The sequence below is a fragment of the Zootoca vivipara genome, chromosome Z1 (assembly GCF_965207765.1).
Source record: "Zootoca vivipara chromosome Z1, rZooViv2.hap1.1, whole genome shotgun sequence".
NCBI lineage: Eukaryota > Metazoa > Chordata > Lepidosauria > Squamata > Lacertidae > Zootoca > Zootoca vivipara.
The window spans coordinates 38,178,683-38,199,948 of NC_142583.1; the positions used below are offsets into that span (position 1 = coordinate 38,178,683).

The window sequence follows — 21,266 nt, forward strand, 5'->3', positions numbered from 1 at the left end:
CACCACAATTAACTAATTGTGTGTGTGTAAGTACACACAGAAAAAGAAAGAAAGAAAGAAAGAAAGAAAGAAAGAACACTGAAAACCAAACATGAATTGTAACTTTGATGTGCCACATATGTATTGCCTAACTTTTTTCTTTCAATGTCCCCGTTGTGAAGTCTAGTAATGTCCCAGTTTGAAAGACAATGGTCTTGTTCAGAAGTAATGAAAAGCTATGGTTATGAAAATTAGCATGCATAAGCCTTGGGCTTTTATGCTCCCCCTCTCCTCCCTCCCTCTGTGCATGAAAAGAGATGTTAAGACAAATCAGTTTGTTGAGTTTGGACTTGATGGAGAACTATTAAAAAGTGAAAGCTTTCACTGCCTTTTCCCCTTGCATGCTAAGGGGTATGCAAGCCAATGCTGGTGCAGGCTTGTTCTGTGAACAGCAATACTGTACATGGTTTGTCATTTCATCTGAACTCAGCCAATGAAACAAAGCTGCAAGCAATTAAGGTGCTATTCCTGACGTGGTGTTTTTTAACCTTTCAATACGCCTTCACCCCAGTATGGTTCCCCTTTAGCACATGCATAGCCCAACAAGACAACAACGAGAATCCGCCAACAGCATACGTATCAATCTGGCTAACCTGATCCAAATACACACACACACACACACAAACTCTCACTACAGCCAACCAAAGACAACCAGTCACATCCTAGGCCACCCCCAACCTCTCTCACCACCAAGGAAATACAACAAGTGAATAGTAAGAGAACCCACCCAAGTGATGCTGACTCAAAACCCCACACATACACTAAGTAGAAGAATTGAAGCACAACCACCCGACCCCACACCACTCCCCACTCCCCCTCTTTTCTACCTAACCTAACACAAATGTCTCACAACAAATGAAACTGATCTGTAGACAACACAACTTGGGGGAAAAAAAGACATTGCATGTATTTTTGTAAACTAAGAAATCTTTAATAAAAATATATTTTAAAAAAATAAATAATTGAAAGGTCAATTTGGCTTCCTACATCTGAATATTTTTTGGAATATACTGCTTGTTAGGGCACTTGCTTTTGTTCAAAGGGATGATCCAGTATGAAATGGCTTCCCTAAAATTTATAAGCAAATTCTATTCTTCACCGCCTTAAGTGGAACTGTGGGTTTCTTTCACACTTCATGTGTTAAATTAACATGGCTTAACCACAAAGATGTTATTAGCAATGACTGCTGTTCCGAATTGGTCACTGTTCTTGTACAGTATATCTTTGGCATTTTTATAGAAATGTTACAGACTCAGTGTTACACCTTGTTTTACGTTTAACTCCTTCTGTAGGTACTTTGATTTCTCTCTGTTTGTCATCTAAGGATTACACGTCATGAAACAGAAATAACCTCAAGTCCACAAAGATTATGCTACACAAAAATTCAGTCTTTTGGGTGCCACAGGAATCTTTTTTGTTTTTCTTTTGTTAAGTTACTTTGCATTAATAAAATATGATATGTTCCTTTATTAAGTGAACATATTTAAATTTCAGAAACATGTATTTCTCACATCAGCAAACAGAAGTAAAAAAGAAGTTGATTTTTGTGGAGAATAGCATTCCTCCCAGTGTTGATAAATAAATAATACTTTCCCCCAGTATTTCAAATTGAATTGGCTTAATGTTGGAATATTCTAATACAAGCTGTATCTTATGTTTAATACCATAGTCCTATCCATGTCTATTCACAAGTAAGACCCATTAAATTCAATTGAGTTTACTCCCAAGTAAGTGGGTATTGGTTTTCAGCCTAATCATCTACTTATCCCGATTCCAAAGGATTCTAGTTGGAATTAAGTTTTGTTCGTTACTGCTGGGGCTTTCATTCGCATAATGAAAAACTGACAGATAAGCAGGGTTCAAAACAGAAGTTTCAATTTACCTGTGTTAGCAAATGATGCATTCATTAATTTGCAGTCATTTCATCTGTGACTTATTTAGGATGGTTACAGTTGATTGGTTCTTCTTGCCCTGCATTACTAAATTGGGATGCATATTTAAAGAATAAAGACATTTTACTGACATATACATCTTCAAACATTCTCCTGACATTCAAATGGTTAATTTAGTAAAACATCATTGTCCTTCTTCTGTAAAGGGGAATTTATAAAAAATAGTAATAAACAAATTAAAAGAACAAGGGTAAAGCAATGTAAAAGGATCAGAATTTGTTTTATAGTAAAATAATCAGAATTGCAACAAAAACAGTTGGAATTATGCTATTTATAATTACTTAATTTCTTTTTAATCCAATAATGTACAGCTTTTTTACAATAATATCCCTTGAAGTGTGGTTGAACTGCATGACTACTAAAAGTGGTATAAGATTTATGAGACTGAAACTGGATGCTCATATTAAAAAAAAATCTCTCTCTTTAATTGTTCTATTATAAAGATATCCAACAGTGTTTGGAAGTGAAAACAACTTCATCAAAAGATTGTATATGCTCACTATAAAACCTTCTAAGTTTATTGAACAGTATTTTGTAAAAGAAATTAAGCAATTAAAAAAAACCACAAAGTATATTGTAGTGCTATAAATGAAGCTTGCAATGGCCCACTGGTTATTTGGTTCTAATTAAATTTATTTCAGAAATCACTAAGACCTTGAGGCCACTTAAAGAGATCTCTACTTGAAGTTTGCAGTTGCCCGTTACAGTTACCTGGGGGCTGCTTAAGATAGAAGTGCAGGTTGCAGCAACAAGAGCTATATTTTTATGAGGGTTCTGGAGCTAAAAAACATATCCAGGTTTCTCCAGTAAGCAGCTGCTGAAGGAAACAACAAGCAGTCAGAAGTATTTTCTTTTGCTCTTACAAAGAAGGGATCCTCCCTTTTTAACAACTTCATCTCAGTTTCATCTTCTGTCATTTAGTCACAGTTGTCAGGGTCTCATAAGATAACTTATTCAGGACCCAAGATGGTTGATTCGAAAGACCCTACTTAGTAGCTTATTCAGGCAGATGCCGCACAGAGTGCAATTAAAAGCACCTGCTGGAAGAAGGAAAGGTCCGCTTTATCAGAAATTAGAAACTTGCATGCTGGAGCACATCAGTTTTCAAGGGAGAGGCAAATGGCAGAGATCAGTTCATCTTCTAGTAGCCTCACTTGTATCCCCTACTGCTAGCTTCCTCCTTCATTTTTGGGGGCCAGCCTTTTGAAGCCTCAGGCTCCACCTTCTAGTCCCAAAGGGGTCTATATTTGGTGGAGAACGATATCTGAAATGTGCAGAGCTCTTGCATGGGTATGGCTTTCTGCCCTTTAGAATAGGGAGGCACATGAGCTGAAAATTCGGGTCCTCGAACCGCAATTAGGTCTGTGCTCTTCTTTCTGTCATCAATTTGGGTAGTTTTGAGGGTCACAAATTATATGAATGTGTATTACAATATTTGCCTTAAGGTTTCACTGCAGTGTCCTAATTTTGTTGTTGTTGTTTAATCGTTTAGTCATGTCCGACACTTCGTGTCCTAATTTAGAAATGGTTAAAGAGTTCTTAATGTTATTATTTTGGGAGTATTGATCAATACAGTGTCACATAGTTTCAGCAAACAGTCACTTCATAAGCTTCTGTTCACAGTGAGATCCATGGGAAAACTCTCATTGATGCTCCGAATGTGAATCACACCCAATGCACTTTGTATTTACTTTTGTTCAACAATACTATATTGTGCTGGGAATTACTTGAATAACCAGATTTAACTGCAATATTGCTAAATTTCCAGCAGATGCCCCCAGAGGCCATTCTACCTATTGAAACAGTGTTTTTAAACACCAGTACCTTTGAATTTCATTTCTTCATAGAACAATGTAATGCTGATTAGAATTTTCTAATTGGAACAAACAGCATGGTTATAACAAAATCCTTGCCCTTTCAAAATCAGCTCTGATAAGCAGCATAAGACAGATGTTCAAAACTATGTTTTAGAAGTAAGAATCTCACTTGCAAATACATCATGTCAATAGGGTTTTTTTGCATTTATTTGGTGGCTATCTGTACTTCCTCACTGTAAAAGCCAGAATATCTCAAGTATGAATAGATTTTTGGGCTATATATGAGTAATTTCCCTTCTGTCTACTTTGATGGCATGTGTATAATACAGGATCATTGTCAGTTGGTTAATTCCTAGCAATAAAAACCATGGGGATAATTATTTTTATTAAATTGTCATATTGGAGACAATACAGGTTTGTTTGTTTTTAATCCCATGTTCTGAGCTACCCATTACCATAATTGGCTGATCAATTGCTCCATCAGGAAGTTGGCTTATGCTTTATTGCGTGTCCTATGCAGCCCACTCAGAAAGAAGAGAGGGATCATCCAGAGGCGGAACTGGCACTGAGTAGTATTTGTCCCCATAATGCAAAAGAAAAGAAAAGATAAAACAAAGAGCAGCCTATAGTCCCTTTCCTTTTATTCTAAGCTTTTTGAACACCTGATCCTTTTTCAGTGTCTGCCTTTTCTTCCTTCAGAATCCTCTTTTAATTCCTTCCAGCCTGGTTTCTCCTCACATCACCCTGTTGAAATTGTTCTCACTTCAAGGATGCTTCTGCCCAGGTGTTTATTATGGACTTAGTGCAGAATGCAGATCATGAGTCCAGGTTTTTCACACTGTCCACATGATGTCATCATCCTCAAAATGCATTACAAATCAGCAACATGCCTGGGTAACATCATGGGCTATGCAGAAAGCCTTTGTGTACTAATGCACCACTGAGAATAGATAGTGTGTCTGGGAAGGGGGAAGGTAAACAAACAGGCTGTCTTTCTGGTGACAGATTCAGTAGGGGTCTTTTGGTGGCATCTGTTTTCATCATGGAAATACGGTAGTCATGTCTAGACGAGTTAATTTTTTGTTCCACGGGATCACCCCTGCCCCTGAAATACACAATATACAAGTTTCTATTTTGCCAATATTGACATATGCTGGTAATATTTGTTCTTATGCACTTCCTGAGACATACACAACATACAAAGATAGAGCAGGGCAGGAGTAATTGAGGGGAGGAACAAAAAACCCCACACCCAGAATATTTTTCATTAAGCTCTCCTCCTCTGGTGTGGATGGGAAGTGATAGAATAGAAATGAATATGAGTGAAAAAACAGGTGTGCATGGACATTTGCATATCAAATGTGTCAGAGAAAAATCTAACCTGAACTGCCCCTTTCCACAATAACACTTCTGTGTTGAAGCACCCTAATTTCCAATAACCTTCTCTTAGCTAAATATTAGGTATTATGTCCTCATTGTCTGATTTTTTTGATACTGTACTACTAATATTGTACTGTACTCTTTTCCTTGCTTTAGATTTTAAGCATCCTATTTTTGCTAGATTTCAGTCTTCTTTTCTTTTGCTTTTTCAATTGTTTCTGTTAATGGTACTTTTAAAATCCTTTTCCTCTTTGGAGTTCCATGAGGCTCTTTCTTAGGTCTTTCTTAAGTGTTAATTTGACTTCCCTTGTTTGTTCTTTTAACACACACACACACACATAGAGAGAGAGTTTTATTCTACTGAGCTACAACTATATGTTACATCTTCCATTTTTCTTTGTTTAGCTAATAGCTGTTTTATTATTATTTTCTTCATTAATGTTGTCTTGTTTTTTGAATTTATCCAAAAGTGAACTCTTAGTTTTGCATCTGTAGGGATTTCTACTGGGCAAGAAGAGGAAGAACCCTAAGGAACCATTTTTCCTCAGTCTCCTGTTCCCAGTAATATTTCTTGTCTATGTCCTCAGATACACCTCTCCAGAGGCTCCCTTATCTCTGGGGGCTCCATCTTCACTACTATACCAATCCTAGAGGCCACAAATGACTTGAAGGGAGGTTTCTGGTCTAAGCTCTATTTAGATCAATGCTCACTTAAAATGGTCATGCTCTAACTTCTGCAGCATGAACCTTCAGTGGACCCTTTTAAATGAATGTTGATCCAAGGAAGAGCCTAAGACATACACCTTCAATAATATTTCAGTCTTCAGTAAGCTGTAGACCAGTGATGGAGCCAGCATTCTGTCCTTCTTAGTCTTGTTTTGTCTCCTTCTCTCAGTGTAGTGCCTCTGGTCTTGACATATTTAAATTACAAAATCCACACTGAGTTTTTATTTTGGTATGAGCTTTCGTGTGCATGCACACTTCTTCAGATGTGCACACGAAAGCTCATACCAAAATAAAAACTTAGTTGGTCTTTAAGGTGCTACTGAATGAATTTTTTTTATTTTGCTTCAACTCAGACCAACACGGCTACCTACCTGTAACTAAAATCCACACTGTTGCCTTTCTACCATGCATGCTCTGTAACCCATGAATGTTTGGGACTGCATGTATTGCACAACTTTACTTCCACCTTCTGGTAATTGGCCATGTCACCACTGCTGGGAGATCACACTTGATCAAGCCAGAATGTCATATGTTATCTCTTATTTGTCCCTTTGATTTAATTATTTCTTACCTGCTGGCAGTGTATTCTACAGGTTAGGTAGAGTGAGGCAGCTGCCTTAGTCAGCTGATGCTAAGGAGCAGGATGGTATTGGAAGATAGACCTTTGCCAGCCATATGGCCTGCTCTGTGTCCCTAAGCTAGTTTGCCATCAGGTGTAGTGAAGGATGGTGCCCTGTCACCAGTAAGTAAGATTCAGCTGCCGACCTAGCTGGCTTGTGTATGTGGAAGGAGGGGGGGGGGAAACATCACATGCCTTGGGCCAGCCCTGTGCCTTTTTGCATTATACTACATCAGTTTTCCTTTAAACTGTTGTGATGTTTTTTATTCTGCTAGGTCTTTCCTTTAGTTTTCTGCAGTTCCCTACTCCCTCTGTCTCTGTGTCCAGTAGACTATATACTTTTGTAGACAGGGCTTGTCTTCAACTTTATTTATTGTACAGTGCTTTTTTAAAGTGCTTCACTAATGTTTGTTGTTGTGTATAGGCTTCTGGTTTCAATAGTAAAAAATGCAGTTACCATTGTCCTTGAAAAACTTGTTTATAAAGTGATGCAAAGATCTTCTTGCTTTCTTTAACAACATTACTAGTTAGTAAATAGCAGTGCTCTGTTCTGAAATTTACTTTGTATATAAAACCATATACTAACCATTAGGGACTGTTATCAAGTTCTACTGCTTATATTAAAATATGATCAGAGCAATGCTTTTAAGCAAAATCTCTGTTTCCATGCATGTTTCAATAACAGAAACAAGTAAAAATGCATGTTTCTAATGTTCAAGTGTATTTTCACTATACAATATTGAAGGGCAGCACCTTTTCTAAATTGGAATTAACTGAACTTTTAATCAAAAAATCAACAATTAATATTCTACAGTTGGTTTGATGTAACATGAAAATGGCCTTACTAGAGTAATATGCCTTGAAATATGTACCATCTCTTGATAGTGTTTAATTATACATGTTTTAATATGAATATCTGTTCCATGTTTATTATTAGAATAACTTTGATATACATTCTTCATTGTATCTCTGTGGATATGTCATTTGGTTTTAAAATTAGGTGGAAATTATGAAACTTCTGTGTTACTAAATTAGTCCCAGCTGAAGACAGATATTGAACACAGGCAAATAATATGTAAGGAGTCTAGTTCTAACAAATACTATGTCAGACATTTTAAACCAAACCACCATAACCTCCAGCAAAACTATTTAACATATACATTGTTTTGACATGCTGTATATGCTTAGTTTTCCCCACTGCTCCCTGTTTTAAGTAAACTCTGAGCTTGTGTTCTAGTGAACAAATGCCGGAACGTTTGGGTAAATCTGCCCCGTGCGCCCCCCCCCCCCGGTAGGTTAACTCAGTTGACCTTCATGGCTGATTTCAATTGCAGAACACTGTTATATTTATAATGCAGTTCTAGTAGAAATAGCATTAAACGCCTACTGCGGCTTTCCTCTGTTGAAGATGTGTGGGCATTTACCAAGAAAAAAATGAGTTGGTGAAAGGAACACATGTCACATTTTAATCACTGGTGTATATTGATTTTGTGTTTGTGTGTGTGCGTGTGTGCAATATCTGTGTGTGTATCTTGATCTCTTTCAGTGGAAGTAGATAATTCACATTTAAAGAATTAAACCTGGCCTTTTTTAAATTCCCAGTTACCGGAATTCATACAAGAAGAACATCTGCATAGACATGCTGCGACAGGGTTATCACAAGTCTTTCGCCGAGCTCTTTACTCTGATAGACCACTGGAATGCCTTGAGGGAGGCTGCAGGGCCTGGGTCAGCCATATGGCTGGAGAAGTCCCTGGCGGAACAGCCTGATAAACTGGATCAGCTTCACCACTTCCTGACCAGGGCTGAGGCAGCCCTACGATCAGGTAAATAGAGGAATTCTGGGTAATGGAGCAGCAATGTGTGCCTGAGGGAAGATTCTAAATGGTTTCATGTATGAATTTGAAGCATTACTGGGCTTTAGCACATTTCAGCCTTAGTCAACTGTATTTATAGAATAAATTGTGGGTAACACTGAATTATCAGACTTACAGTTAAATACTCAGGTGACAAAATGTGTGTGTGTGTGTGTGTAAAGATGTCACCAGGATCCCATTGATAGATTTAACTAACATCTCAATTACAATCACTCTAGTGTTTTCTCTACTGTTTAGTTTTATGTATTGATTTTTAAAATTAAGTACTTGCTATTGTATTATATGTTTTTATCTAGCAATTAAAGTCAGTTTGGTCTAAAATGGAAGACCCAGACTGTTCTGTGCATGATATTTTCCTACAAATTCCAGGCCAAAGTTCTTTGTGTTTAAGAATGGGACCATGACTGTTTATATTCTTTGATAAAGAATGTATCCATGTATCAGTTGTTGCACTCTTCTAATTGAAATTGTTGTATTGAATATGGTCCTTCTAGGCTGCAGTCTTGCATCCACCTAACACACTAATTTCATTGTGGAAGTAATTTCACTGTGTTAGTGGTGAAGCGTTGCAGCCATAAGACATAGATTTCTGAGAAAAGGCCTCAGGACATGCAGCAAGGGCATTAGTAGGTAGGAGAGGAAAGGACTTTGCATCTGATGGGGTCAGGGTGCAACAGGATTGGCTGTTTTGGAATGGATGGAATGGTGATCTCATACCCAAACTGCAGGTGGAAAGGAGGTTGGAGGAAGAGGCAGGACATAAATATGGTAGGCTATGGTGTCACAAAGAGTTTTCCATATTGGTTAATGGAGAATTCTGGGCACACCGTGTATAGGAATAGGGACTGTGGTACATTTAGCATGGAAACAGGCAAAATTGCAGCAGCAAGCAAAGGCTGGTTTGAATCAGAGTGAAGGGGAGCATTTAATACTACATTTCATAGGATATGCTATCAAGTTTTAGATACTGTATTGTAGTGCAGTGTATGCCAGCAAAAAGCTTGCAAGCAACTTGTTTGCCATGTACTCCTCTGATGTGCTTAGTAGACATACAAACAGGGCTAGTTCATACAGTCATCCTCAATAAATCTTCCTGAATGCAGAGTTCAATATTATTTTTACACAATATTGAAGTCCTAGTTTGATATCCCTATATATGATTTTCTCCAAATGGTTAGGAAGATGCTGACTGTATTATTTTAATGGCTCCGTCTGTCATGTTGGGAGCTAGGACTGGTTTGCAGGCCAGTCTAGGGCTAATCTGTAAAATAATGACCACCTTTTCCTCTATCATGTACCCTTCCCACAAGCCTATGAGTTGCTGGTTATTCCCAGGTATAGCCTGGTTTACCCAGTCTGGCCTAAACTGTACAACTGCTGAACTATGAACACTTTAATCTGTCTACCTTCTCAGAAGCCCTCATTTTACTCACAAGGTTCGTCACTTCTGTAATGTTTCAGTTTCAGGCTTTCTGTTGTTAGCTTAAGGTTTAATTAACGGACGGACAGAAATTAAAATGACAGCTTAGAAAATTTGCAGAAAAATGAACAATTTAGATTGTGCTTATAAAAATGTTCATCACATGTTGAAGACTGGCTATGTGGAAGACAAAACTTTTGTTTTCTAGAAAGTGGACTAACCCATGCTAATAGCTTGCTGTGATCGACAAAATTTTGTTTTGAACCCAAAGCATTCTGAAATATAATGTGGGCAATTATCTGTGAGAGCAGTACTGTCTCTTTTTTTATACCTGTCTGTGCAGTAGTCTAAACGATGTAAAGAGACAGGGTAAAAGAAAAAAATTGCTCTGCTTTATTCATATGACTCCAGCACATTTGGCCAGTTTGTGTCCAAAACAATTATACTGAAACGGTTGTCTTTGTGCACTACTTATTCTTATTCACTGAAAGGATAGACACTTGAGGGTCACATTAAAGTTCATTCAATCAGGGCTGCAACAGTAACAATAGTCAGCCTCAGGTCACTTCCATCTCTTGAGAATTGTAGGGTACTTACCTCAAGTTATTTGCATAATTTTACAGAACTCTGCAGCTTTGATATTCAGTAACAAAGAGCAGTTAAAGATATCCTGTTGTATGTATTACTTTATTCCAATTAGCAGTCACTCCATTTTTTTTCTTTGCTCTTTTTGATCTGTTTACATGTGATGTACTTTACGATACCATTTAATAGGTTTATTGCTACTTGCATTAGTATTTGCTGACACATATCACATTAAAATGCAGCTGGGTAACTCTGAGGACTGGAAACGCAATATTGAGTGTAACACACACACGTACGTGTGTCTGTCTGTCTGTCTGTCTGTCTGTCTGTGTCTGTGTTGCACTGCCTCCCAAGTGGACATGGTGGCACCATTTGATTTTTGCATGGCAGGCTTGTCTTTAGAGCTAGAAGAAGACAATAGCCTCCTTGCCCTTTTGCTCTTTTCTCCCTCATACAGTACTTCTTAAGGAGACAGCATGAGCATGTAATTTCATTTGATTTTCTCAAACTAGTTTCGGAGAATAAGCACTCTTCCAAGCAGTGGCACTAAGGTAGATGGGAAACTTGCATTACTTCAAGAGGGCCTCTGGGAAGGCAAAAAATAGCTGCTGCAGACCATTCCATTCACCTAGTAAAGGAAGACCACAGTAAGCTTGACCAAGAGAGGCAAGGGGATCAGTCAAGTGACGATTGAGTCCTGAATGCCAATGAAAAGGTGCATTTGAATGGGGGAGATTTGCTCCAATAAGTACAGTGGTACCTCTGGTTAAGAACTTAATTCGTTCCGGAGGTCCGTTCTTAACCTGAAACTGTTCTTAACCCGAGACACCACTTTAGCTAATGGGGCCTCCTGCTGCCGCCATGCCACCGGAACACGATTTCTGTTCTCATCCTGAAGCAAAGTTCTTAATCTGAGGTACTATTTCTGGGTTAGCGGAGTTTGTAACCTGAAGCGTTTGTAACCCGAGGTACCACTGTACTGTAAACAATAACATTCTGCCAGAGCAGTATGGTTTTCACATGATACTGTCATATATTCCTGCACAAAATATACTGAGCTACAATGTGATTATTTATATGCACATCTTAAAGGCGTGTGCAGGGTGGAGTATAATAATCATGCCAGAACTGGTACTTATTAGTTGTGCTTCACAGGGAAACTGAGATATGAAAGCTAGGAGCTAAATGTCACCTTAAACCTCGGTTATGGGCACTGCAACAGAACATCTAGGCACTCTTTTTTATAAAAAGAATATAAAGATGAAAATGAATGGACTGCAGCTAAAATCTTATATTCATTTTTCACATGGTCTAGTCCTCATTTGAAGACTACAAAAAACAAGGCCATACGTCCCGTGCCCGCCCCACTAATATTCTTATGAGGGTCCCTTCTCCAGTCCTCAGAGAGTGGCTTGAAGTGGGGAGGCCAAGAAAGGTCCTCCTTTTGTTCCAGCAGTTGTTGTTTAGTCGTTTAGTCGTGTCCGACTCTTCGTGACCCCATGGACCATAGCACGCCAGGCACTCCTGTCCTGCACCGCCCCCCGCAGTTCGGTCAAACCCATGTCCGTAGCCTCGAGAACACTGTCCAACCATCTTGTCCTCTGTCGTCCCCTTCTCCTAGTGCCCTCAATCTTTCTCAACATCAGGGTCTTTTCCAAGGATTCTTCTCTTCTCATGAGGTAGCCAAAGTATTGGAGCCTCAGCTTCACGATCTGTCCTTCCAGGGAGCACTCAGGGCTGATTTCCTTAAGAATGGATAGGTTTGATCTTCTTGCAGTCCATGGGACTCTCAAGAGTCTCCTCCAGCACCATAATTCAAAAGCATCAATTCTTCGGCGATCAGCCTTCTTTATGGTCCAGCTCTCACTTCCATACATCACTACTGGGAAAACCATAGCTTCAACTATACGGACCTTTGTCGGCAAGGTGATGTCTCTGCTTTTTAAGATGCTGTCTAGGTTTGTCATTGCTTTTCTCCCAAGAAGCAGGCGTTTTTTAATTTCGTGACTGCTGTCACCATCTGCAGTGATCAAGGAGCCCAAGAAAGTAAAATCTCTCACTGCCTCCATTTCTTCCCCTTCTATTTGCCAGGAGGTGATGGGACCAGTGGCCATGATCTTGGTTTTTTTGATGTTGAGCTTCAGACCATATTTTGCGCTCTCCTCTTTCACCCTCATTAAAAGGTTCTTTAATTCCTCCTCGCTTTCTGCCATCAAGGTTGTGTCATCTGCATATCTGAGGTTGTTGATATTTCTTCCGGCAATCTTAATTCCGGCTTAGGATTCATCTAGTCCAGCCTTTCGCATGACGAATTCTGCATATAAGTTAAATAAGCAGGGAGACAATATACAACCTTGTCGTACTCCTTTCCCAATTTTGAACCAATCAGTTGTTCCATATCCAGTTCTAACTGTAGCTTCTTGTCCCACATAGAGATTTCTCAGGAGACAGGTGAGGTGATCAGGCACTCCCATTTCTTTAAGAACTTGCCATAGTTTGCTGTGGTCGACACAGTCAGCAGTAGCAGTTTTAATCTGAGCTCCCAGAGCCCAGAAACTGCTCGCATTCATGAAATTCCCTGTCGCAAAATGCGCCTAGAACAATGGGAGTTTCAAACGCTGTGTGGCGGATGGGCTATACTACAGAAATTTACTTCATTGTGCCACATAAATTCATGTTGCTAGCAAAGAATATTAGGTTCATGACAAGGAAACAGACTAGCAAAAGTGTAGAAGAGATTATGTTGAAATTGGTATTTCATAACAAATTCAATTCTTGTGTTTTTATTTCAAATGCACATCTATTTGATAACATTTGACTTTCTATAACAACAACAACAACAACAACAACAACAACAACAACAACCTGACTTTCACCAGCAGGTGCCAGAGCAGGTTGCAGCAATTTAAACTTCAGCATTAAAAACTGTTAAAACAGATTATAGGCAATGACCGTTTTGCACAGGGGTTACGTTCCTGCCCCCATGCAGGTCGGCGGGCTTTGCATAAGCCTGCTGCACCCTGTTACGCCCATTACGCTCCCACCCCTGTCCAATTCCCTTTTCCAGCCCCTTCTGGGTTGCCATGATGTGCACGCATGTTGTCACACACAAATTGAATGTGTGCAAAACCGTTGTTGCTTGTACACCCCCTGGCCTGGGAGTCCTCATAAGGAAGTTGTTCCTGGAGGAAGAACTGCGAGGGGAGAGACTCCATCAGGCAAGGCCTCTTTCCACCTGCCTTGCCCAACCCTCCAGTCTCTGCTTCTCAATTTGTATTGTATTATTTTATGCACAGTGGCTTGCCGTTGTTTTATTGATTGTAGTTTCAAAATTATTTATTGCAATTGTTAAGAGTGAGTTTCTGTTTAATTTTTATATGGTGATATTATTATTCTATACTCTTCTAATGATTGTTGAATGTTACTTTATTTGATGTAGATTGCTTATTTTAAAGCTATGTTTTATTATCACATTTTTGTATTGCATTAGATTGTTATAAGGTGTACATTCTTTGTTTCTTCAGCTTGTAAACCGCATTGAGTATTGTAAGATAGAAAGGCAGTATACAAATTAAAAGTGGTGATGATGATGATGATGTACAGTGGCAGGAATGAGGTGGGTCCTGAAAAAGGGTAAAGAGGTGTATTTTCAACATCCTCTGAAAAGCTATATGGTAAAGGTGTCAGACTTCACTCTCCAAGATGTCTGGCTCAAGGAGCGTGAAGTCAAATGGGCCTTAGAAAGCATTGCTAATAACAAGGCCAGTGGAAGTGATGATATTCCAGCTGAACTGTTTAAAATTTTAAAAGATGATGCTGTTAAGGTGCTACACCCAATATGCCAGCAAGTTTGGAAAACTCAGCAATGGCCAGAGGATTGGAGAAGATCAGTCTACATCCCAATTCCAAAGAAGGGCAGTGCCAAAGAATGCTGCAACTACCGCACAATTGCGCTCATTTCACACGCTAGCAAGGTTATGCTTAAAATTCTACAAGGCAGGCTTAGGCAGTATGTGGACCGAGAACTCCCAGAAGTGCAAGCTGGATTTCGAAAGGGCAGAGGAACCAGAGACCAAATAGCAAACATGCGCTGGATTATGGAGAAAGCTAGAGAGTTCCAGAAAAACGTCTACTTCTGCTTCATTGACTATGCAAAAGCCTTTGACTGTGTCGACCACAGCAAACTATGGCAAGTTCTTAAAGAAATGGGAGTGCCTGATCACCTCATCTGTCTCCTGAGAAATCTCTATGTGGGACAAGAAGCTACAGTTAGAACTGGATATGGAACAACTGATTGGTTCAAAATTGGGAAAGGAGTACGACAAGGTTGTATATTGTCTCCCTGCTTATTTAACTTATATGCAGAATTCATCATGCGAAAGGCTGGACTAGATGAATCCCAAGCCGGAATTAAGATTGCTGGAAGAAATATCAACAACCTCAGATATGCAGATGACACAACCTTGATGGCAGAAAGCGAGGAGGAATTAAAGAACCTTTTAATGAGGGTGAAAGAGGAGAGCGCAAAATATGGTCTGAAGCTCAACATCAAAAAAACCAAGATCATGGCCACTGGTCCCATCACCTCCTGGCAAATAGAAGGGGAAGAAATGGAGGCAGTGAGAGATTTTACTTTCTTGGGCTCCTTGATCACTGCAGATGGTGACAGCAGTCACGAAATTAAAAGACGCCTGCTTCTTGGGAGAAAAGCAATGACAAACCTAGACAGCATCTTAAAAAGCAGAGACATCACCTTGCCGACAAAGGTCCGTATAGTTAAAGCTATGGTTTTCCCAGTAGTGATGTATGGAAGTGAGAATTGGACCATAAAGAAGGCTGATCGCCGAAGAATTGATGCTTTTGAATTATGGTGCTGGAGGAGACTCTTGAGAGTCCCATGGACTGCAAGAAGATCAAACCTATCCATTCTTAAGGAAATCAGCCCTGAGTGCTCCCTGGAAGGACAGATCGTGAAGCTGAGGCTCCAATACTTTGGCCACCTCATGAGAAGAGAAGAATCCTTGGAAAAGACCCTGATGTTGGGAAAGATTGAGGGCACTAGGAGAAGGGGACGACAGAGGACAAGATGGTTGGACAGTGTTCTCGAAGCTACGAACATGAGTTTGACCAAACTGCGGGAGGCAGTGCAAGACAGGAGTGCCTGGCGTGCTCTGGTCCATGGGGTCACGAAGAGTCGGACACGACTAAACGACTAAACAACAACAACAACAAAGGTGTCAGACACACCTGTGTATAGAAGGCTTCCCACAGCTTCTCTATATCCTCAGGCAGCAATATTTGAAATCGATCCAGTACAGGTAGAACAGACTGTGTATTCTGAACATAAGAGAAACATTATACCTCTCTGTGGGGTTGATCTTGATGGGAGGCTGAATGACCCTAAAAGAAAATCTGGCTCCAGTTGCAACTCTGTGTGCCAGTATACCACAATAATTATATATTTTTTCCCTACAAGTGTAGATGGCTGCTGTTAAGGCATGTATTTAAGGGCAGTGTTAGGCTTTGAACTTCACCAGCTTCCTGACCTTTGTGATCCTAATTTCTTGGGGAGAGAGGTTTTGGCCCACCTCCGTCTAGCTCAAGGGTATGTGTGAACAAGCATACGATCTATGTAAATCAGGGGTCCCCAAACTACGGCCCGCGGGCCAGATGCGGCCCAATTGGCCTCCCAATCCGGCCTGCGATGACCCCCGCCGCCCGTTGCCGCCGCCCGCTCTTACGGTGCGCTGCGCGGCGGCGCACTTCCAGATCTGAAAAAAGTGCCGAAAATCATTTCTGTGCATGCGTATGGGCCTCTCCCGACGCAGAAGAGGTCATTTCCGGTGCACTTCCGGGTCGGGGGAGGACCATACGCATGTGTACAAACAATTTTCGGCGATTTTTCCGGCCTGGAAGCGCGCCACCACGCCAGTAAATGTGTGCGCGCATGCACACGGGTGCGCACTCCCCGCCCTCCGGCCCAAAGGCGGGTAAGTCTGGGGGCCCCTGATGTAAATACTGCCCAGAAGGGATAGAGTCCAATGAGATCCATAGAAAGAAATTCATAGTCTTGAATCTTGCATATCTGATTTTAAACGTAACATTAAGAAAGTAAGCATAGAGTATATTTTATCATCTTAAGATTTAATTCCTTTCTTTTCACTGAAGAATTCTATGATGAGGTGTACATAAACCAGCTGAATTTGGCCTATTGCTTCAACAAACCAGAAGACAGATGGCTAAGGAATTACTTCTATGAACAAAGCTACAAAACTGCTCAGCTGATTAAAATAGATGGTGGAAGGAGAGAAGCTGAAGCACATTCAAATATGGGCCTTGTTTATGAGGAGGAAGGTAGGTAACACAGAATATAATTGATTGCATCAAAATTATTGGCAAGGTCACTAAAAAATCTGTATGTAAGCAATAATGTTGTAAAGTGTAGAATGTGTCATCTGATGCAGAATCTAGCAGTTTGGGTATATTTGTTTTCACATGCTTTCTGAGGGAACATGAAAACTTTATGATCTTTGCTGAAGTGACAAAACCATCAAAATAGGATAAATTCTAGTGACTAATAGTTAGGACTGTGTGCAGATGACGACTCAATGAATTTTTTGGTAAACACCAATTCCTTTTGATTCTAAATTTTGTTCTTAACAGCTGTGGAATCTACAGATACAATTACTAAGTAGCATTGCCCTTTATACAATTCCAGAGTTCACATTTTCTTGTATTGATTAGTGTGTGGCAATATTGCACATATTTCTGTTGAGTTATGGCTAAAGAATTCTTTAAAATGGAAAACCTGATCCAGACTTGATTTTCGTTGGTTTCATTTTTAAACTGTTTCACCTTTCAGAGATCAAAAAATGAAGTTACTTTCAGAAAATTATATAAAATTAATTATATAAATTATATAAAATTATATAAAATTATATAATAATTAATATCTTCAAAGACTCTACCCTTATTAACCACTAAAAGCTCCTTTTAATGCATGGTATGAGAAAGATAATTTAATATTTAAAGATATTTATGGCAACATTGCATGATATACTAAAAAATGATACATTCCAAAGGTCATAATGAAACCTTGTTCAGAAGAAGGCTACAGAGGTTTTCAGACATCTCCCATTTACTGAAAAATAGCAGTGGTGTTCAGCATGTTCTGATTGGAAGAAGCATCAAACCTGTTTTTAATAACATTTTATTTTCACAGGAAAGTGAAGCATTGTGAAATAGAAGTAGGAAAATTCTGATTTGCTCTGAGGGAGTAATTTGTGGCTGGAGCATCTGTAGGATTCCTTCACTTAATAAAAGCTAAAGGAATTCAGCTACAAGACTTAACTGTAGGAAATGATTGAAGGAATCTGAATTATTGCACTCCATATAGATTACTCCTTTCAGTATACTTTTCTTTGCAATAGTCTACATAACAGTGAGATCTGTTTATTTCAGCATGGAATTCATTTAGATGTTAGTGCCCTTTCACAGAATAAAAATGCCAAAAGAACAGATAGTATATTAACAATATAAATAGTAGCAACACTTTAAAACAAATAATATTGCAGGCCAGATACTTCACACAGCAGTGAAAAGCCAGAAATGAGGGGTGAGGTAAGCATCTCTAGGGAGAGAATTTCACAGTCTAGGGATGGCCACAGGAAAGGCTTCCTTTCTCATTCCTGTTAATCTCAACTAAAAAAATGCAATAGTAGCCTATTCAGACAAATTAATGATTGGGCAGATTTATACAGATACAAGCAGTCTTGTAATTATCTCTTACTAAGCCATTTAGGATGTCTTTAGATTCATCCCAGAAACAAACCAGAAGTCAATGTTAGCTATTTTAACAAGTGTGTGTGCGATCTTAATGAAAATCCTTATTCTGCTCCAGCTATAGTTTCTGGAAGCATTTCAGAGCTATCCTCATATTCACAGTACATTGCATTAGTCTGGTCAGGATGTGTAACTAAGACATGGATCACCATGGCCAAATTGGACATCTCTAATGAGCATAGCTGTCAACCTAGCAGTTCCAAAGCATGTCAAAGTGCAAGTAGATAAATAGGTACCACTACAGCGGGAAGGTAAACAGTGTTTCCGTGTGCTGCTCTGGTTCACCAGAAGCAGCTTTGTCATGCTGGCCACATGACCTGGAAGCTGTACGCCGGCTCCCTCAGCCAATAACGCGAGATGAGCGCGCAACCCCAGAGTCGGTCACGACTGGACCTAATGGTCAGGGGTCCCTTTACCTTTAATGAGCATAGTCTCAACCTAGTCTCAACTAACACCTAAACATAAGGCTGGAGTCTGAGTCAAAATTACAAACCAGAGTCTTAAAGAGGACTGCAATTGCATCCAGACTTTAGTCTCATATCAGTCATGCTACTCTGTCTTGTTTGGAATAGTCTTCAATTAATTCACCTATTGACAGCAAAGTGTACCTATTGGCAGCAAAGAAATTACTGTAATATTTTGTAGGGAAGTACAGTATTGTGTGCCAATGTAATGCACTTCCAAATTTATATTCTGACAATGTTTTAAATGTTTTAATTCTGTATATGCTTGTGTGATGGGAAGTCCCACTGAACTCAGTGGAACTTACAAATGGGCATAGGATTTTGCTGTTAGGAACATGTGGCCTCATCAAAGCCTATTTTAGAATTACATTTTCACTTTGGAAAGTTGTTACCAGCCTTCCACCAAAATGCAGTGACCCAATTCACGCGTAACACTGAGCTGAACCATGGCTCAGCATGAACATGTGAGCTCCCAGAGGGAAGACTGCAGCTATTTTACTCCTTCTGAGGCATGCTGCTGCATTGCTGTGAGCAAAGAAATTGGTTGACTTGGTGCATCACCGAAACCTGGGCTCCTGATTTGTTTCACTGCAGGCAAAGCATGAATATAGTGGTACCTCGACTTACGAACGACTCGACAACCAAATTTTTCGACTTACAAATGGGGGTAATGGCCGCGCACTTACGAATGTCTCGACATCTGGAAAAAAACCGCAGCGGTTTTAGATAGGGATTTTTCGACTTACTAATTTTTAGATAGGGTTGCTTCGACTTACGAATTTTTCCGTTTCCAATGCATTCCTATGGGAAATCACGTTTCCAATGGCGTTTTTCAACTTACAAATTTTTTGACTTACAAAGGTGCCTTCGGAACGGATTAAATTCGTAAGTCGAGGCACCACTGTAGTTAGCAATAGAACAAACCTTGGCTACAGCTTGGGGTTTGTCTATTATGAATCAAACCACGAGCCCAGGTTCAGATAATACTCTAGGCCAGGCTTCCTTAACCTCGGCCCTCCAGATGTTTTTGGCCTACAACTCCCATGATCCCTAGCTAGCAGGACCAGTGGTCAGGGATGATGGGAATTGTAGTCTCAAAACATCTGGAGGTCCGAGGTTGAGGAACCCTGCCCTAGGCCAAATCACAGTTTAGCTCACAGTGTCACAGCAGCAGCTGGACCAGAGGAAGAGCAAAGCAGGCATGATTTCTTCTCTGGGAGTCCATGTGCGCGCACATCCAAGCTAAGCCACGGTTTGGCTTAGTGTTATGTGCGAACTAGGTCAGCAGTAGTTTCATAGTTCTAGTTGCATTAAAAGTTAAAACCATTTTCATCAGTCTATGGAGTTTGACTTGAGAGGTCAATGTGAGAGTTCCTGCAGTATGTTAATATGGAATGTCTTTGGAGACTGGTGCAATTCCCTGCCATTCCATGACCAGAGGGAAGCACCCATAAATCCAAAATGACAAGTCTGAAGAGCAGACTGATGGAAATACTTATTGGATAATTCAGTTCATCTCTATGCAAGCACAGGGTTTTGCTTCCCATACAAAGATTGTAATCTTATTACACTGAAATAATATATTGCTATAGGTATTGAACTGACAGTTATTAGCTTGAATTGATTCCACATTGATTATTTGTATCTTCAATTTAAATGAATAGGATGATGAAATCTACAAATAGGCCTATGTGACAAAATGATATGTATGCTGATGAACAAAAGTCATATTGTTGTTAACTATGGTAAAAATGCATACATGCATGCAGCTGAACTATAGTGGAAATTGGAACATGCTGCATTTACTTATACTACTGTTTGGCTTTTTGTTACAACTATATATTTATGTTTTAATATTAGGGAGGGGGAAAAACAAGAACAAATTTCCCTTTTTATAAGACTTTGTGTAAACATTTGTTAAACAAATAATTTAGATGCAAGCAAGTATAGCTGAGTTAGCCCTGTATGAATACCTTTCCAGCGTTCTGGCTAACACACATTTTTAGTAGTATTTTGTAATTGTAGTATTTTGTAATTATTTTTGTTTTTATAATTTTTAACTTACTGTCAAAAATCCTAGAAATATAGGAAAACAGTAGCAGTTTTAATGATGAAGCTTTTTCATTACACCTATCATTTTAAGTTTAATATCTTAGATAGGTGACATGTAGTCAGAGGTTTAACTAATCAGTTCAGTTCGATTTACGGTATTGTGTTTAACGAGTAGCCATTACACACACAAAAATAAGAAGAAGAAGACTACTGCTGATAATAGTGGTTTACATTTGTAATTAGTTCTTATTGATACATGAACCCTATCATCTTGATACATGAACCCTGATCACCACTTTGGGCTCCCTAGCCCACAATCTCAAAAGTTTGCCCTGTGTTCACCAGCTCCATTGATGCTGCTGTTTCAGAGTTGCTTCTGCACTTACCTCATACATGAGCATTTCCTTCAGCCTCGTTTTCTCACTGGCCATCAACTTATACATGGTACAAGTTGTCCCCTTTTTCTTCAAGGCTTATATTCCTCCCCCCTTCC

General features: G+C 39.5%; 1 protein-coding gene across 4 annotated transcripts in view; it reads left to right on the top strand.

Moving 5' to 3' along the window:
• TTC29 (tetratricopeptide repeat domain 29) overlaps positions 1-21,266 on the top strand; it is a 165,222-nt gene that overhangs the window by 74,215 nt on the left and 69,741 nt on the right. For all 4 annotated transcript variants that reach the window (XM_088660262.1, XM_035114020.3, XM_088660263.1 and 1 more), the window contains 2 exons: positions 8,136-8,359; positions 16,584-16,769. In XM_088660262.1, coding sequence (XP_088516388.1) covers positions 8,136-8,359; positions 16,584-16,769 — 410 coding nt within the window. The remainder of the gene's footprint in view (positions 1-8,135; positions 8,360-16,583; positions 16,770-21,266) is intronic.